This window comes from Drosophila yakuba, chromosome 2L (assembly GCF_016746365.2).
Source record: "Drosophila yakuba strain Tai18E2 chromosome 2L, Prin_Dyak_Tai18E2_2.1, whole genome shotgun sequence".
NCBI classification, from domain to species: Eukaryota; Metazoa; Arthropoda; class Insecta; order Diptera; family Drosophilidae; genus Drosophila; species Drosophila yakuba.
In genome coordinates, this window is record NC_052527.2 from 14,153,928 (window position 1) to 14,170,875 (window position 16,948).

The window sequence follows — 16,948 nt, forward strand, 5'->3', positions numbered from 1 at the left end:
ATGTTTCAAGAGTCGTTCTTGTTGTCAGTTATATCGCATGCTGCTTCATTGACATTCTGGTTTTCATGTTTGGGGCTAGCTCGTGTTTGGCAATAAAAATAAATAAATCATTTTGAACTCTGGCCATTGTTTGTTTGTACGAAAACTCTGCAGCAATTAGTGCAAAAAAGCTTACCAACAATAAGTTAAAAAAACAGAACTTCGAATAAAAACGTAACGAATAACAATAGTTTTCGTCGGCCTGGGAATCATGTCGTTTGCTCGACTTTTGTTGCTGCATTTGAAGCAATATGGCAAAGTGTGAGAGTGTTTGTAACACCGTGTGAGGTGATGGAATTTTGTAGTTTTATGTAGCAAGCGTATAAAATTCCCAGGCACATAGTTGTCAGCACCGAGGAATTCAAATGAAATATCTCAAAAGATTAATCATCTTAGAAAGCAAAAAAAAGTTAACCCTAAAAGGTGTACTAAAGTAACTTAACGTGTATTAGTTTATTTGCAAACGTTCTTGTAAACACCAATATGTGTATCATTCATCTTCTGTAATTGAGTGATTTGCAAAAACTGCATATTAACTTGATTTGCTTAACTAACCCAAGCATTTTCAATTGCTCGATTGACATTTAGCCAACTGCATGGAATGCCACGCCCATTAGGATCAATGAAAAATTAGTCAAATGATTCGACTGCAACAACATGTCATGACTCGACGCGACTTTGTGAAATAAAAAATTACCAATATCAACAGCAGCCATCCCACAGAAGACAATGAATGGACAGAAAACGGAGCCAGTTTGCTGCAAATGCCACAGTGACACACTAACTGGGTGACTCCAAAAGCCGCCACAACAGCAACAGCAACAACAGCACCTAAATGCAAAAACAAAAATTATGCAACTTCTCCAAAGTATCTCTTTTTCGAGCAGCTGTAGCAGCAGCAAGTCGCAGCATGGTAGTTGGCTGGACTCCTGCAGTTGCCTGGTGCCCCAGCCAGATTTGGGAATCTGCCGCTGGTGCAGTTTGATTTCTTTTGGGTTTTTGGGAAAGATCCCAGTGATGTTTTTCAAGAGATTTTTCAATTCAATTTGGGACTACTTGCTTGGAGTTCAGTCCCCAAAAGGCGTTGGCTGGCATTTGTTATTGTTGGCCCGTTTGACTTAGTTCGCGGCTAAGATAAAGAACTTGAAGGAGTGTCCATAGTCCCAGTAAAACACTTTCAATACGGAAATGTCCCACTGAAGCTGGGAATAAATCGCGTTGAATTCGAGTTCGTTGCCTGAGTCTTTTGTTTCGTTCGCTGGACGCAGGTGAAAGGATCCGCGCGGCGCAGCTTTCGTGAGAGAGAAACACACCCGTGGTCGAGACTAGGCCAGACCAGACCACAATTTACGGCAATAATTCAAAAGAGGCATTGCATAATCCTATTGAATGCGACGCGATGCGGTAGCACTTATGCGCTTAATTGTTTGCAATTTGAATGCACCATCAGATGGGGCGGAGATGAGTACGGACAGGTGGTTAGCCAAAAGTCAAGGAGGTCGAGTCATAAGTCTATGTCTAGATATGATCTAGAGTGCCTCATAGATGGAGTGAACAACATCTTAGGAAGCCAAATAAGGAATTTTAGTTGTAAATATATTTTTGGGATATATTTAGATGTATTCCACAAAATTACTCTTCTTCAATTCTGGTGGGCAAGCAAGTTTGTCGTTAAGTAAAATAACTTTTTAGCATATACATAAGTCAGACCCCAAAATGTACATTTTACAAGATCTTTTTTTATTGTTGGTTTTTTATAGTTTTTCTTTTTATTATTATTATTTTCTTATTTAGTGTATTGAGTTTCAAGTCATCGCCGTGGGGTCAACAGTCTTAGCATTTAGCTGATTTGCGATCATGCACCATGTCAATTGCATTGCGGCTATAACAAGTATTTTATTTGCCGACTGGCTGGCCAAATGAAGCGGCAAGCACAATTGCAGGGCAGGCAAAAACAGAAGGCACATACGATGTAGGGGGAGATCTTGTGGGAGGGTCTTCGGAGGGGGCTCGGATGGGTTAGGAGACACGGAGATTTCCAGATTGCCAAAGACGCTCGCTTCACTTGAGTTGCGCACCGGCGACTTCGATTACGTTCGCAATTTGAGTTTCGGCTTTTGGTTTCGGTTTTGGGTTTTGAGTTTTGTGATCGAGAAACTGGTGCAAGTTTTTTTGTCGTGATTTCTGTGCAAACCGCTGGCGAACGAACATGCATTTTGGCCAAAGGAAAAAACATCACATACTTTAACTAAACCAATTCATTTCGCAATCGGCCGACAACTGTTTGACGTTGCAGACGCATTCGGCTTGGATTTTGGCGATGGACAAGTTGGTGGTGACCTTCAAAACGTCGCCGCCGACTGGATAGTCGCTCATTAGAGCAAAAGTTTCACATTTGGCAATATGTGGAACGTCTTGAGGTGGCCTTTTCTCAGACTCAACCAAACGCCGAGAATTGCGAAAAATTCGCTGTCAGCTTGCCATCTTTTATCGTCCGCCGTTGCGATTGTGTCTCCATCATTTTGTGGCAATTAATTAAGTCTCAACCAGTATGCGTACCTCCCCCATCATCAAATCATTTCCACCGATCTCCCCGCCGATCGGCGCAAGAAATATGGGTTTAATTGGCCGCCGTCGGTTGGCGCAATTTGTTGTCTTGTCTCTCGGCCGGAATGGTTATCATTGCGTAAATGCTGCAATTCGGGCAATTCCTTTACATGTCTGGTATTCAATTTTTACGGCATGTGTGGGATCTCTTCTTCGATTATGGGCGGAAACCGATGCGATGATTTATTAATTGACGGTGCTCCAGTTATGAGCATCGTCGATATTGCGGATATAGACTATGCATGTTAATGGAAAAACCTTTAACGATTCACATTATTCATATAATGCCATTTAATTTGAAAAAACAAATTTAAGTTGATATAATCTCCCTTCTGCGCTGAGAAAATACGATATTCGACATTTCGGTCAGATCTTATGTAGATTTTGTTTTTTTCAATGCTTCTTTATAAATCGTACAAAATAACATTTTAGCGATCTTGTATTTTGCTATAAAAACTATTTTTATTATAAGTTAAATATTATTAAATATTAAACGGCGACCTCTGAACCAATCCTCTATATAAGCATTTTATGCATTCTATGTAATTATTAACCATTAAAATATATTTGTATTTAATTACTATCTGGAGGCAGTGGTATTGATCAACGTGAAGCATTCTTGTGCAAAGTAATTCGTTGTAATTAGACCCTCAGCTCGGCGACAATTAAGCTTGATAGAGAGATCCGCTTTATAATCGTTGCATAACCCGAAACAATAACCAAGTCAAGAACGAAACTAATGCATTACGAGAACGTGAGTGTAAGAATGGGATATGGATATTTGCACACAACACCTACGAGTGCCACAGTTGAGAATATAATTCGTAACAAATTATGGTTGAAAATACAGAATTACGAGTGCATGTAACTCGCTGTGCCCCTGCCACGCCCCCAATGCATCCATTGCAATGGATGTGTGCACATGCTGTCCGCAAAGCCGCCGACCTTCAAATGAATTCCTTGGTCTGGAACTGGTTCTGATTCTGATTCTGATTCTAAAACCGATTCTAGACGGACTCAAAGATCGGCTCTCTTTTGTTTCTAAATGGAAGTCGAAGAAAATTAAGTCAGAAATTAACAAGAACGGGTGACTTTTTATTAGAAAGTTGTTTCAGTTCCGTCTTTGCCATGATCAACGTCCTTGGGATCAGATCTGAGCCCAAACCCGCCCAGAGGGCTTTGGCCCCGTTCATTAAGGCAAATAATAAAAAAGAAATACGGATCATCGCCAAAATACACGGGCTGATCTCTAATATATGGTAAGCGTGCTTAGAAGAACTGTTTTAATTGCCCTCGTTTGGGTAATAAGTGAGATGGACCGAACCGGATTTTTGTTTTATTTTTGTTTGGCGTTGAAGTAAACAAATGCTAAATAGCCCTAAACTTAATTGATTCGATCCATCAAAAAACAAACATGCTCAGAAGCATTTTGCAGTTTGAAAGTTGATATTTTGGTATTTGATGAGGAAAAACCCGGCACAGTTCGTTCACTTGTCGTAAAAAGTTGAAAACCAACATTAAATATCAAGTGACTACTCCTCTTTTTTACGCATGTGGCTAAATGTTACTCTGAAATTTATGAGCGACTTTTAAATGAACTCACCTGACGTTGACTTGGAAATGGATGACAGTGGAGAAGTGCACGTCATCTTTGGCTACCAACTGCTCCGGTCGACCTTGTGCACGTCTTGTCCCAATCTGATCGGAGATCATCTTGGTTTTTACATCACCTAAATTGTAATCGATTGGCCTATGAGCTTGTCCGCTGGAGGTATCCACAACTTGAAGTTTTCTTCCGTCTCAACGCAAATGCAGTGCCAATTTGGGTCATGTCACCTCAGCTGACTGACTGACATGGTGAGAGGATACTCGGATTTAAGGACAAGGAAGGCGTCAAGACATATGTCTTGATTGTAACTGAGTATTATTGACTTATTAAAACTTAAGCCGCACTTAATTACAGGCATGCGTAATTCATATCCCTTGGCTTGAAATATATAATGGTATCCAGCTCGTCCCCTTTCAATTTTAAGGGGGTATCATACAACTTTTAATTATAAGTGAAACACACAGTTTTTTATGCCTTCAATCATATTAATAACTCAATACAGTTTTGTAATAATAATCTGTGTTAATTAGTTTGAGTCCACTTTGAAGTGCTGTAAATCAATAGCCGCATATTCTAGAAAATATTCTTCAGAAAGTTCAGTAAAAATATTATTTTAAAATTTAAATTATTTAAAATAATCCCGAGTATCCACCCATTCAAAAACGAAAGCTGATTAATAACGACATACTCTTTATTTACAAAATATATATTTACAAGATATGCAATTACAAAGAACCCTATGACAAACTATTTCCAGCAGCGAACCAGTGACAAAGACGGTGAAATTTATTTTATACATTTTATTTTATTTGTCCTTAATAGATTTTCACATAGACATTTCTGTTCTTATTATCCATTCAATTCATTGTGCGCCGAAACCTTTCACTGATAAACGTGGCCAGCTAAGCTGTCCATAAATGGCGAAATTTACAAACAGTTAGCTGGTGTTTATCCTAAACCTGGAGTTCGTGGCCCAGCACAATGGCTTCCATTGGATGGCTGGATTGGAAATAATTTACAAAAGGCATTGCTTGTTTCATCTTGGGGGTTCTTATCAGCTACAGAGAGTGGCAGGGCGGAAGTTGGACTTCCAGGGGGTATTTTTAGGGTTATCTTTTTCGCTCGGGTTTGGAAAGGAAGGCTGACAGGTGGAGAGAGTGGGGAAGATAATTGAAAATGTTGCTAGATTTCCTTCGGCTCATTTCCATAAGGTCCGCTCGCTCCAATGGAATCGCCTGCTTCCGGTCCATTCCGTCCGCTTACTTGTGGTAACCATGGTGGTCGGAGTAGACGGTGGAGTCGTGGCCAATGGCGCTAACGGGGTAGCTGCTGACGGCGACGGTGGGTGCGTGCTTGACCACGGAGTGGGACACCACGGGCACCTTCACGTAGACGGGGTAGGGGCGGTCCACATGCACGGGCACCTGGACATTGACGGCCTTCTCCACGTAGACGGGGTAGGGCTTGGCCACTGGCACGGGGTAGGGCCTGGGCACCTCGACGGGCACTGGACGATCGACGGGCACATGGATGGGCACCTTCTCGTGACGGATCACCTCGTAGGGCTGGGGCACTGGCACGGGCACCTTGACGTACTCCTTAACGGTCACGGGCACCTTGCGGATGACTTCGTAGGGCTGGGGCACGGGCACCTTAACCTCGACGGGCACGCGCTTCTCATGGACAACGGGGTAGGGGCGGTCCACATGCACGGGCACTGGGATTCCCTTGGTGATGGTGATGGTCTTGTGCACATCGGCCTGCTTGCTGATCACATATGGGGCGGGGGCGTGGTGGACAGCGACGGCGGGGGCGGTGTGTCCAACAGCGATCGCGGGTCCACTGTGGCCCACGGCGATGGCAGCGGGAGCAGAGTGTCCGGTCAGTCCGTAGCCATGTCCGTAGCTTCCGTGTCCGGAGATGGAGCCGTGGCCCAGGTAGCCGGTGTCCAGACCAGCATGACCGTAGCCGTAGCCCAGATCGAGCAGGCCGCGCTTGTCCAGCTTCTTCTCCAGCGGCACCTTCTCACCCTCGGTTTTGCTGGCACAGGCGGAGGCCACCAGCAGAGCGGCTAAGCAGATCTGCAAAGAGTCGGGTTGGTTCGGTTGGTTATGATCGAGCTTAAACTATACATTTTACAGAGTTTTTAACATAGTCGCAAAATCATAGAAATTTGTTATTTTATAGAAGTACTCATATTGTAGTTCATATGTAGTTCATATATATAGGCTTAGATAAATTCGTAAAATGTAAATATGCTCTATTACAATAATTTCCACTGATTAAGTAAGATTCTGCATTTTAGTAATACTATCTTAGGATTCTCGGCTCTACAAACTCATCTACCATAAGAATCCCATAGCTTATTCTGCAAACCGTTTAAGCTATGATAAAAAAATGTAAAATATGCAGCCTACATATATTACCCAACGAAAAGGTTGACTTTTATCACCCATTGCCTAGTTTGATCGATTACCTAATCGCATTAGAAAGCGAAGGCGATATGTGGCCCGATTCGCATTGTGTCGTCCGTTGTCTCATCGCCCTCTTTCGCGATTCAAATGGTCAAGTGAAATTCGTGCGTGCCTGGCATAAATGATGCAGTGCAGACATCGCCCACTGCCACGCCCTGTTTCCGCAATTCGCCCCCTCCGACTGGCGTCACGTTACGCATACGCAGTGGGCAACGCAGCGAATGCATTTGGAGCTGGCTTTAATTGAGCACATGAACCCAGTTGATTACGGCCTGGTAATAGACGTGGCTGGCACTCCAATTATGATCGTTCAGTTAATAAACGCTTATTAGCCATGTCGTTCAAGTTGAATTTGGTCGTTTGCGAGCATTTCACCTTTGATTAGTGCAATTTATCGGATTGGTTTGTTTAAGGAAGTTGTTCGAAGCTGAAGATGGTCAGGTAAACAATATGCTATTTGCAATGCAAAATGCTGTATTGTTACACGGAGTAATTAGTGCAAGTCCGCATTGTTCTGTATGCCATTCTTTGAATGATTTCTAGTTTTCCCACACTAAAATATGCTACGAACCGCAATAATTCACATATTTGCACCCATTTACATATCGAACTAAATTCTATTGAATTTCTATATGTCTAATTACTATATGGCTGTTGTACTTACGAATACTTTCATTGTGGAGTCTAATGGGACTTGCCAAGGCTGTAAATAAACAAAGAAAACAATAAAATTATTTAACAGAATGCAGCATGAATTTTTGTTTTACATCAGCACTTCAAGTTGTGGTAATAATCTGTTCTCTGGGAATTTAAACTTATTAAAATGTTCCTTGAAATATGAAAGTCATTTAGAGCACAAGTCTAGCACAGTTGGTAATTTTCCACTTTTAATTCACAGCTTAACTTTAACTTTATTTAAATTTCACAGAGACCTTACACGCATTTTAAAAACAAACAAAAATCAACTTGGCATTTGGCTTCACTTACAAGCAACTCAGAAACAGCGAAATAGACTGTGGAAGGATTGTAGAATCACTAGCGATTCCAAACCTTTGACTGGATGCTGTCTGTGGTCAGTGGCGCGCTTTTATACCCCCAAAGAGTTTTTGTGTCAAAACGAAACTGAAAACGCCGCCAAACCAAGTCGCTGAGCGATTTCCAAAAGCTTTTCCCACCACAAACCAAGCCAAATGGCTCTCTTCAAAGCTCTTGGTTCGGCTTGGTTTTCGCTTGTATTGGTAAAATGTTTAAGTGTTAGTGCCGCACGGAAAGTTGCAAGCGGAAGCGCTCACCAATACATTGGCAAAGCACCAATACTCGCGCAATCGTGGATTTTCGCTTTGTGTATTGGTGACTTTAGCCGCCGACTTGAAAGTGGCTTATAAAATATGGGTGCAAATTTGATCAAATCAATTTGGGAACATAAAAAGCAAATAAAATAAATTAACCAAATCTGAAATTGAAATTTATTTTGGGAAAATCCCGCAGAACGTACTAGTAATCTTTTGTTGTTTGTTATTTTTATTTGGATGAAGAGTCTTCGGGATTTCTAGCAAAATATTCCCAAAATATAGATTTCAACGAAAGGTCATATGTCTATCAAAATCGTTATGTTTTGTTTATCAAGTTTCAGAAGTCAACAGTTTGGCTCGAACCTGATTCCTAATATCAATAATTCTGAGTCTACTTAATGGAAATTCAACTAGATTTTGTTTTGATTCCATTAAGTAATACAAAACTTGCTTATTAATATAATATTTATACGTTCGGCTCGCATTTTGAACAAAGGGTCTATAAATTTGGAAGCGTTCACCACTTTCTGGTTTTTATCCGAATTTTGATCACAATATAATGTCGATATAAAATTTATTAAGAAACATTTGAGGAACAGCAAACAATAGAGTAACAAAGTAATTTCTTTTGTTTGATTTAAATAAATCTTAAATACAATTTTGAATAACTTGATTTAACAGTAAAGCTATTTTTAGATAAATTAATGTTTTGTTCGATATTATGAGCATTTGGTGAACCGAGGTTTTTTCAGATATTAAAATTTAGTTTTTAGCCAATTTCAGATCTTTTTAAATTTGCTGTGGATTTTATTAAACAGATGATTTTAATGAAAGCAAGCAAACTGCAGTAAAGGTCGCTGTACTTTTTCCCTTTGTTTCCCTTTATTTGCATCATTATACATTGTAGCAAGATAGTAATTTGAGTGTGATGTCTCAATTTCTACTGCGGTCATAATTAGGCTTTCTGGTTTTGTTGTCACCTTCATGGGATTCGGGTTACCATTGCACTTCCTGCAACAACCAGGTGAAAATGGAAGCTGTATCTCTGGAATTTCTCGGCCTCTTTGACGGCGAATGGTTGAATGGTCACCGGGCGGAAAAGATGGATGTAATCTGCGAATGGGGGTGGTGTAAAGTGATGCAACCGATGCGGTGCATAACCGTGGGGTGAGGATCTCAAGTTTCGCATTTGAAATTGATTATCGGAACGCAGGGTGTGGGATTGTGGTGTGGAACACCAACTGGGATTGCAAATGGATCTGTGACTGGAACAGTGACTGGATCGGGTGCCATGCGTGAGATCTGCACTGTGGCGCAAAAGTGAAAGGCCTTTATGGGTCGCCGTTGCAGTAGCGTAGTAGCATTGGATGCTTGTGCTTTTGCACAAAATCAGATTATTTTTCAGCCAGGCTGAGTCCGTGGTTTGGCAATTGCCAGCATAATTATTTGTTAATGCGCAAAATGAAACCTGTTGAATGTTGGACTCTGCTCCAAACGGCCGACTGGCAGCCAAAATGATATGCGTGTGCCGTGATTGACTAATCCTAGTCCCATTGTCTTGCGCTGACAGGCGGGAAAGATATTTGCATTTTCTATTGTCTATATCCGATTCTACATAGGCAATCAAACTAAAACCAACATTTACCTATCGCCATATAAGGTCGCTTTCCAATCTCTAAAGTGTTTTGTCAACACTTAAGCTTTTTAGAGTTGAACTAATAAAAAAAGCTTGTTTAACTTTTGCATGCGATCTGCCTTTTATTCCTTATTAACCTGTCTGACAACTATCAAAAATATATCTGCCGTTATTTAAGTTTTTATTCGCAATCTAAAGATTCTAAAGTTTTATAGCACTCATAAAATTTTCATAAGATAGTTTTAATAATTTTAAAGGCTATGTGGGCGTTTATTTGAGGCTCTACGCACTGTAGTGCCACTAAATCCTTGACGTACTTTAAGCTTTAATATGCACAAAATTATAAATATTCAAACGCAAAATTTTTAACAATCTAAAAATCCCCAATGGAAAGGTGGCTTTAAATTCAAATCTGCATATAATTATGTAATCATAAAGAAGAGAACGGAGGAGGATTAAAAGGTTCTGATAAATATTTAAATGTGACCATTAGCTAACGCATCCAATTAACACTAACTGAGATACGCGAAAGGCCAAACCTGATTTGCCTTCTGAACGACGCCCTTGGCCCCAAAGAACTCAATTCTGGCTTGTCTTCTCCATTACATTGGAGTTCCCCAATCACAAACCACACTTTTTGGGTCTAAGCAACTTTTACATTCTGCGGAAAATGTGTCGCTCCCAATGTTTGCCCACATGGAACACAGCCCAGTCAGCTGGACCTGTGCAGCTGTTTGCCCACAACAACGAGAGTTACAATTCTGTCAAACGTATCTACCAGATACTCCCATTTAGGGGGTGGTAAGAGTAAGAAAGAGAGGGGGCGTGGCGGGTTGCGGTTGCAAAATCAAAGACCCTCCCAGTTTGCAAGCTGCTTTTTGGACGCTGTGCGGATTCTCATGTTCCAAGTCGCCATAAATTGTGGTCAACCGATGCGACGTTATTCATTGATTATAACGACAACGGTAACTGCAGTTGGGCCAGTGCATATAGCCGCCTATTGATTTATGGCCAATTGTTTTGCGCTGTGTTAATGTTCGGTTGTTTTGCCTGCCTTGTGCACGCTGTTGTGGCCTGTTTTCTAGAGTTTTGCCCAAGCTACTTGCTCTCAGAGTGTGTCAAAGGGGCCCCAAGTTAGCCAAATAATAATTAGGCTTATTTGGGCCGTAAGTTGGAGGCAATCCTCGCTCATTCTCGCCGCCTGGCATGCGATTATTCACACGATTGTAGCGTGTTGGGCTGCAGGTAAGCGACTTGAAATGCGAGTTGAAAAACGCTCTGGGAAATTTCGACCCGCATAAGATGACTAATGGCGGAAACTGGAGTGTTACAAAGTGAGGAATAATGAAAACTATAATTGTGTTGGAGATATTTTAAAATCTTTTTCTGTATTCCACAACTTAACTCTATAAAGTTCAAACAATGTAAAGATATATCGTGTTAGAAATTTGGTGTTAAATATTTTAGAAGACTCAACGAAAACTCTGTTTGAAATATTCAGCTTGACCTCAGCATTTAAGCTATCCTTGCCATTTTTCAAACGCCCATCCTCTTAAAAATTATGAGCTGCCAACGTAAACGATTCGGTGTTTAAACCGCTTTATTTTGACTACCATGCCGAGCTGCAAACTTTTTACAACTTTTTGCAAGCAAACGAGCCCAAGCAAAATAATGTAAAATGATAAAAATAAAAATAATCATTACTGCGAACATAACAACTTGAATGGCGGCAATTCGGATAGGAATTAGATCAAGTTCGCTGCCAGCAGTCTGGGTTGCTTTGAATGGATTGTCTGGCGATTGGGTTCACAAGATTATTGATTTATGCGCACGGATCTAGCGACAATCGAGGCACAAGCAAAGTGATCTCAAATTTAATGCTAATTAGGTTCCGAAAAGCGGATCTAGAACAATAAATAATGATACAATTAGGAGTGGAATTACATAGAGCTGCATTTTGTCTTTACTCGAAAATGAGCATTAAGCTACCGCGAACGGATCGGAATTGGAATTGGAGTTGAAATCGGAATCGGAATCCGAAACTGAAAGTGCATTGTGCAACGTACTGAATCGCCATCCACGTCGACATCAACTCGAACTCTATTTATGGCCAAGACACAAAACCGGACCGACTTCTTGCCGAGTTGGAGCGACTGCATCCGCAATGTTTCTAAACGAGTAGACAAAAAATACAGTCGATGCGAAAAAAATAAAAAATAAAATAGTATAAAATTAAACTAAACCATCTGAGTTGTGATCTTTTGAAGGAAGCCGTTGGCCATTCGCTGTCTTGGTCGCATTAGTTTGTTTAGACCACACGCCCATGGCGCTTAAATGATTTGCTGGCCGGGCCAAGAGAGTGGCGTGGCCAACAGGGCGTATGCCTAATGCCCCGGCCATTGGCTCCACAACGGCATCGGATTGGGGCTGGCCACGTTTTCTTTGCAAAGTTTTGGCATTTTGACATATCAAGTGAAAAGCCTAAACGATTTCCGACAAGTAACCAGTTTTTGCTTCGGTTCATTTTTTGTTTACAAAAAACTGCACATTACAAATGCGCATAAATTTTGGTAACATTTAAATAAATCTAAAAGTTGGGAACTAGGTATGTGGGTGTGGGGTAAACATTAAGCAGATTGCCTAATGGAATCAATTTGTCATTAAAGTAAATTTAAGATAGTAGAATTCGACATGTAGATTTTAATTGCTGCCAAAAACTGGAACGCTTATGCGACGAAAAAAAAAACTCAGAATGATCCCAAAATTTCTACCTAAAACACACTTATTTGAGTCCAATTATTTGATCGCTCTTAACTCTATGTGTGCTATGTCGGGCATGTATGACCCGAATATTTTATCGCACAAATTGAGCTGGGAAGTCATGAACTCGGCATGTTAAAATTAATTGATATTGCTTTCGGATTCCCCCACGGTTCCATTACAAAACCCGACCCGTTTCCACCTGATGAGCATGCGCATGAAAGTCAAGGTCGGTCCTAAAACAAAAGGAAGCCGAAAAACAAAAACGAAAAATGTGTAAGTCGCAAGTAATTTTCGCTTCGTCAAGCGAAACAATAAGAAGTGATATTTGCCCTAAGAGTAACGACATTAGCAGCAAATTACAGGCCGCAGCACAATTTCAGGCAGACCAAAAGGCAGTTTCGCGAAACGATTGAATGCATTCATGGGTCCCCCAGTCAATCAGTCAGTCAGTCATGGACATTGAACCACTTTAGGGGCATGGCTAGCAGGCTACTGGTTAGAAAACGGCATCCAATGAAACCAAAACCGATCTGAGCTAGTAGTAACCCAGTGTGACCTCAACAAGTGACATTCACATCACTTGAAGAATTGAGCTTGAATTAAATTATAAGCTCAAACGAGAAATCTATAAGCATACCATTTATAGAAAACTAGAGTATGGAATACTAGATATATTTGTGCGATAGGAGCATACACCTAAAAGCCAGTTAAATATACATTTGCTCCGTTGCTTTCCTTGAGTTCCCACCTGGCCTTTGGCCTACTCGCAAATCTTCCTTTGAAACCGCCATTGTGCAAGAAGTTCGCGGCTTAAGTCTTTTGATTGTCTGCTGGACCAGCGGACAGAAGCAGAAATGTCAATTGCCATCGATTGCCCGAAACTCGATGGGGGAAAATAGCAATCGATAGCTCAGTTAGCTCAGTTCAGCTGGCCCATTCAGCAATTGGCCAAAATGAATGGTTTGCCAACGAGACGAGAACCCGAAAATCCGAAAACCGATCATTAGTGGCGATCGCATAAACGACATCGTTCATACGCCCCACGGCTGTTGAATAATTGTACTCGCTTTGTGGTCTCCGAAAATTAAAGATTTTTCGCATATTTTTCATTGGTACACATGTTCCATGTCCCCTCAGACGTTGAATAGAATTTTCGCAACATTTAATTTTAGCACAATGCTGCTGAATAGCGGCTGCTGCAGTGGCTGCTACAAAAATTGGACTAATTGCCGACAATGTTGGCTCTGATTGACTGGACCAAAGACCGTCGGACTGGCCGAGTGTTTGATTGAATGATTGAACGAATGAATGGCAAGCGTTGAGACAGCAAACAGCAAAAGGCAAGCGGCAAGAGGCAAGAGGCAACACCACACCAGCAAGACGACGAGGCAGCTGCCTAATCCCTGTTATTGGGTCATGTCGCGTCTCTGGGAAAATGTGGCGACGATGTGGCAATGTGGCAACCGCTGCCAAGTGCCAAAAACATAACACACCACCGAACCACTGAGCCAATGAGCTAGTGAGCTAGTCAGCTAGTGAGCCAGTGAGCCACCGGGCCAAGTGGTTGCAGTTGCAGTTGCTCTCGTCAATGTGGCTGAAGCTGATGCACTTAATGGTGGCTGGGAGTTTTGCAGCCGTGATCGAACATTGTGAAAAGTGAACATTAAAAATGCCATTTTTTAGACCCCAACTTGCAACATTCTCGCTGGGAGGAATGAACAGTATGTTTGACTGGGGTGTTGGAGAGTGAACGATCCAAGACCTCCAATTTAGCCGTCTCTATGACGCTTCTGTTGGGGAACCCCCGAGCAGAAGGCCGAAAATAAATTATCGCCTCTTCCCTCTCATTTAGAAAGAAAACAAACAAAAGAAATCCATTAGTTGAACTTGTTCTTGGCCCTCAACGCTAAACAAAAATCACAAAAAATCCACCAATATATTGCATAATTATTATAAATCAATGGACAGTGACTCCGCAGAAAAATAGTTTCTTCGAAAAATATTTGGTTCCTATAAAATTAAAATTTTAATTTAAAAAGCAAAACCCAGCTGCTTCGGATAGAGCCGATTCGAGCCTTATCTTTTGAATAATTGCTACCTGATTGCGCAGCCGTCGCCTTAACAATACAATAAAAATGCCATAAACATAAATGCGATTAAATGAGCATAAAGCAAATGGCAATTACAAGACCACAAAACTTGACTTTTGCATGATTTCGTAACTGCAAGAGAACGACTTTGGCCGGCGACTTGCTTCAGTTTAAGGCTTCAACTGGAGCTCGACCTTGAGCCAGAATGCGAACGAGCGGCCAGCAGCTGAACTGCAGCTCCAACTGAATCCAACTTACAACCGCCAACACCATTAACACGAACTGTCATACAAAGCCACTCTCACTCGAGACAATTAACCATGTTTAAGTCGGCCAAGAAGCGTGACCGCGGACGTTCTAAGTCGAAGTATCTCTGAAACCACGTTTCCGTCCTCTTACAGATACTTTTTCTCCACGGTTCTGCAGTTCCAGATCTACCGAGGCCTGTGCCGCGAGTCCGGCCAGTATGTTCCGGGCGATCCTAGAAAGCCGCTCCACCAATGCGACATTTACCGCCAGCCGGCAGCGGGAAATATCCTCAAGTAAGTAAAAAATAAATATATTTCTAATAACTGGTTTGATGGCAGTTTCCAGTGGTAACATTTTATTTCAACATTCAGTTGTTGTTTAACTTCTAAAGCTATGCTTCATTTCAATCGTTCTTATTTGTTTATTGAAACAAACACATCTCCTCATGAATATTTAGATACACAGTTTTAATTTTTTACTCTTTTTATTTGCATTCGGTATGAGGAAAGTACATTTAATGTTTTAAAACTTAACATATTTATTGTCTCTGTCTATTTTGCATATAACATTGATAATACTTGTATCAATACCTGTTCCAATTATAAATTAAATTTCTCCCCACAGAACCCTGATGTCCAAGGGAGCCTCCCAGCCATGGCAAGAGGTCCTTGAGGAGACCCTGCGGGAGGGTCGCTTGGATGGCACCGCTCTGCGGGAGTACTTCGCTCCTCTGGAGGAATGGCTGCGCCAGGAGAATCTGCGGACCAACGAGTATGTGGGCTGGAACTACGATGGTGACTACTGCAAGAGGAGCATCGAAACTGCTGGTCTGCAGGTATTTGGAGGCTATTACAATGGAGCGACGGGCCAAAAGTCCTCGGTATACCTATACACTCTGATCTTGCTGACTTACTTTTACTTCAGCTTACGTTTGTTATAAAGTTCTGTAATTTGCAAGCTAATGCCTAGAATATGTAAACAAAACAGTCAGACAAAGTGTTGTTCCACTTAATACTTCCGCTTATTCAAGTCGCACCTATAACTAAGCTGAACTTGAATCAATGCCAAAAAATACACACACACAATTCTAAAATTAAATAAATGAAAAAAAAAACAAGCAAATCTGACAAATTGCCCGACTGGCTCTAGCTGCACCCTAAAAACTGCAACAAAACGAACAGAAACTACGGACTTTGCTCGAATGCAGGATACCCCTTGAAGTGGCCACATATAATATAAAATAAATTATGGAAGTAAGATGTGTCAAGGGAGGAATTTAGTCAGCTTTTCCTATTATTTACGGAAAACTCTTAAAAATCCCAGAAGATGTCGCTGATCCTGGCATGCACTATTGTTCTTTCGAATACCCCTCCTGCAAAACCAGTATCCAAATGGGGGAGGAGCTGAGTGGGAAAGGGGCACTTGGGGCAGCTCCGAGTGGGATGGTGTGTGCAACCCATGCGGGTCATTGGAACTCCGGCGTCGCACGCACATTGCTCACTCATTTGGTGGGTTTGTTGTTGCCGCTATGGTTGTTGCTTACAATTTAATCAAATAAAATAAATAAACGTGCTGCAATTTCATAGTTGTGCTTTTGTTTTTGCTGCTGCAGCTGCTGCCCCGTCTGCGGTTTCAGATGGAGTGGCCAACTGGTTTTTTGTTGTGTATAAATTTGATTTAATAAATTGCAGCAGCAGCAACTTCGGTGTAAACAAGACAATCAACACTTGAGTGGGCTGGCCGGGTGTTTGGGGCATTTCATGGGGCGGTGCACGGTCATCACGATGGCATTGTTCTAAAGTTTATCTAAGAAATAAGACACTTAAGCTAAGTAAGTTGAGTGGTGCAGCTCACTTTCCGCATACTTCTAATCAACTTAGATGGAGACGATTTCGTTGGCGATGCGAAGAATGTGCGGAGCGATTTAAATCTGTTCAAGCGAGATAAGTAAGTATAATCCTCATTCAAATTACCAAGTCGTATCAATATATCAGTGCTTTTTTGCACAGATACAGCAAGATTACTTGTTTAAATCTGGCAGTTATTTAATGTAAAGTCATATAAATGTGCAGCTACTCTATCCGCTTGTAATATAAATAGTCTAGTTAGTACCAATAAACATAGATATAGTTTGTTGGCACTCGTTTTGTGGTTTAGTTGTTACTTAGACTGGAAAAGGCTTGCACTTA

The 16,948-nt window shown here is 41.3% G+C and overlaps 2 protein-coding genes across 2 annotated transcripts in view; one reads left to right on the top strand and one right to left on the bottom strand.

Moving 5' to 3' along the window:
* LOC6528180 (angiotensin-converting enzyme) overlaps window positions 1–15,876 on the top strand; it is a 42,329-nt gene extending 26,453 nt beyond the window's left edge. Inside the window, exons 8-9 of the mRNA XM_002089207.4 lie at window positions 14,912–15,052; window positions 15,384–15,876. Coding sequence (XP_002089243.1) covers window positions 14,912–15,052; window positions 15,384–15,699 — 457 coding nt within the window. The 3' untranslated portion in view covers window positions 15,700–15,876. The remainder of the gene's footprint in view (window positions 1–14,911; window positions 15,053–15,383) is intronic.
* Window positions 5,041–7,845, bottom strand: LOC6528183 (zinc finger protein 512B). The gene is made up of 3 exons (XM_002089210.3): window positions 7,717–7,845; window positions 7,394–7,432; window positions 5,041–6,336 (listed from the first exon to the last, which is right to left on the bottom strand). Exons 2-3 carry the CDS (start codon window positions 7,403–7,405, stop codon window positions 5,515–5,517), a joined length of 834 nt encoding a protein of 277 aa, XP_002089246.1. The 5' UTR covers window positions 7,406–7,432; window positions 7,717–7,845; the 3' UTR covers window positions 5,041–5,514.
* Window positions 15,877–16,948: the final 1,072 nt, after the last annotated feature.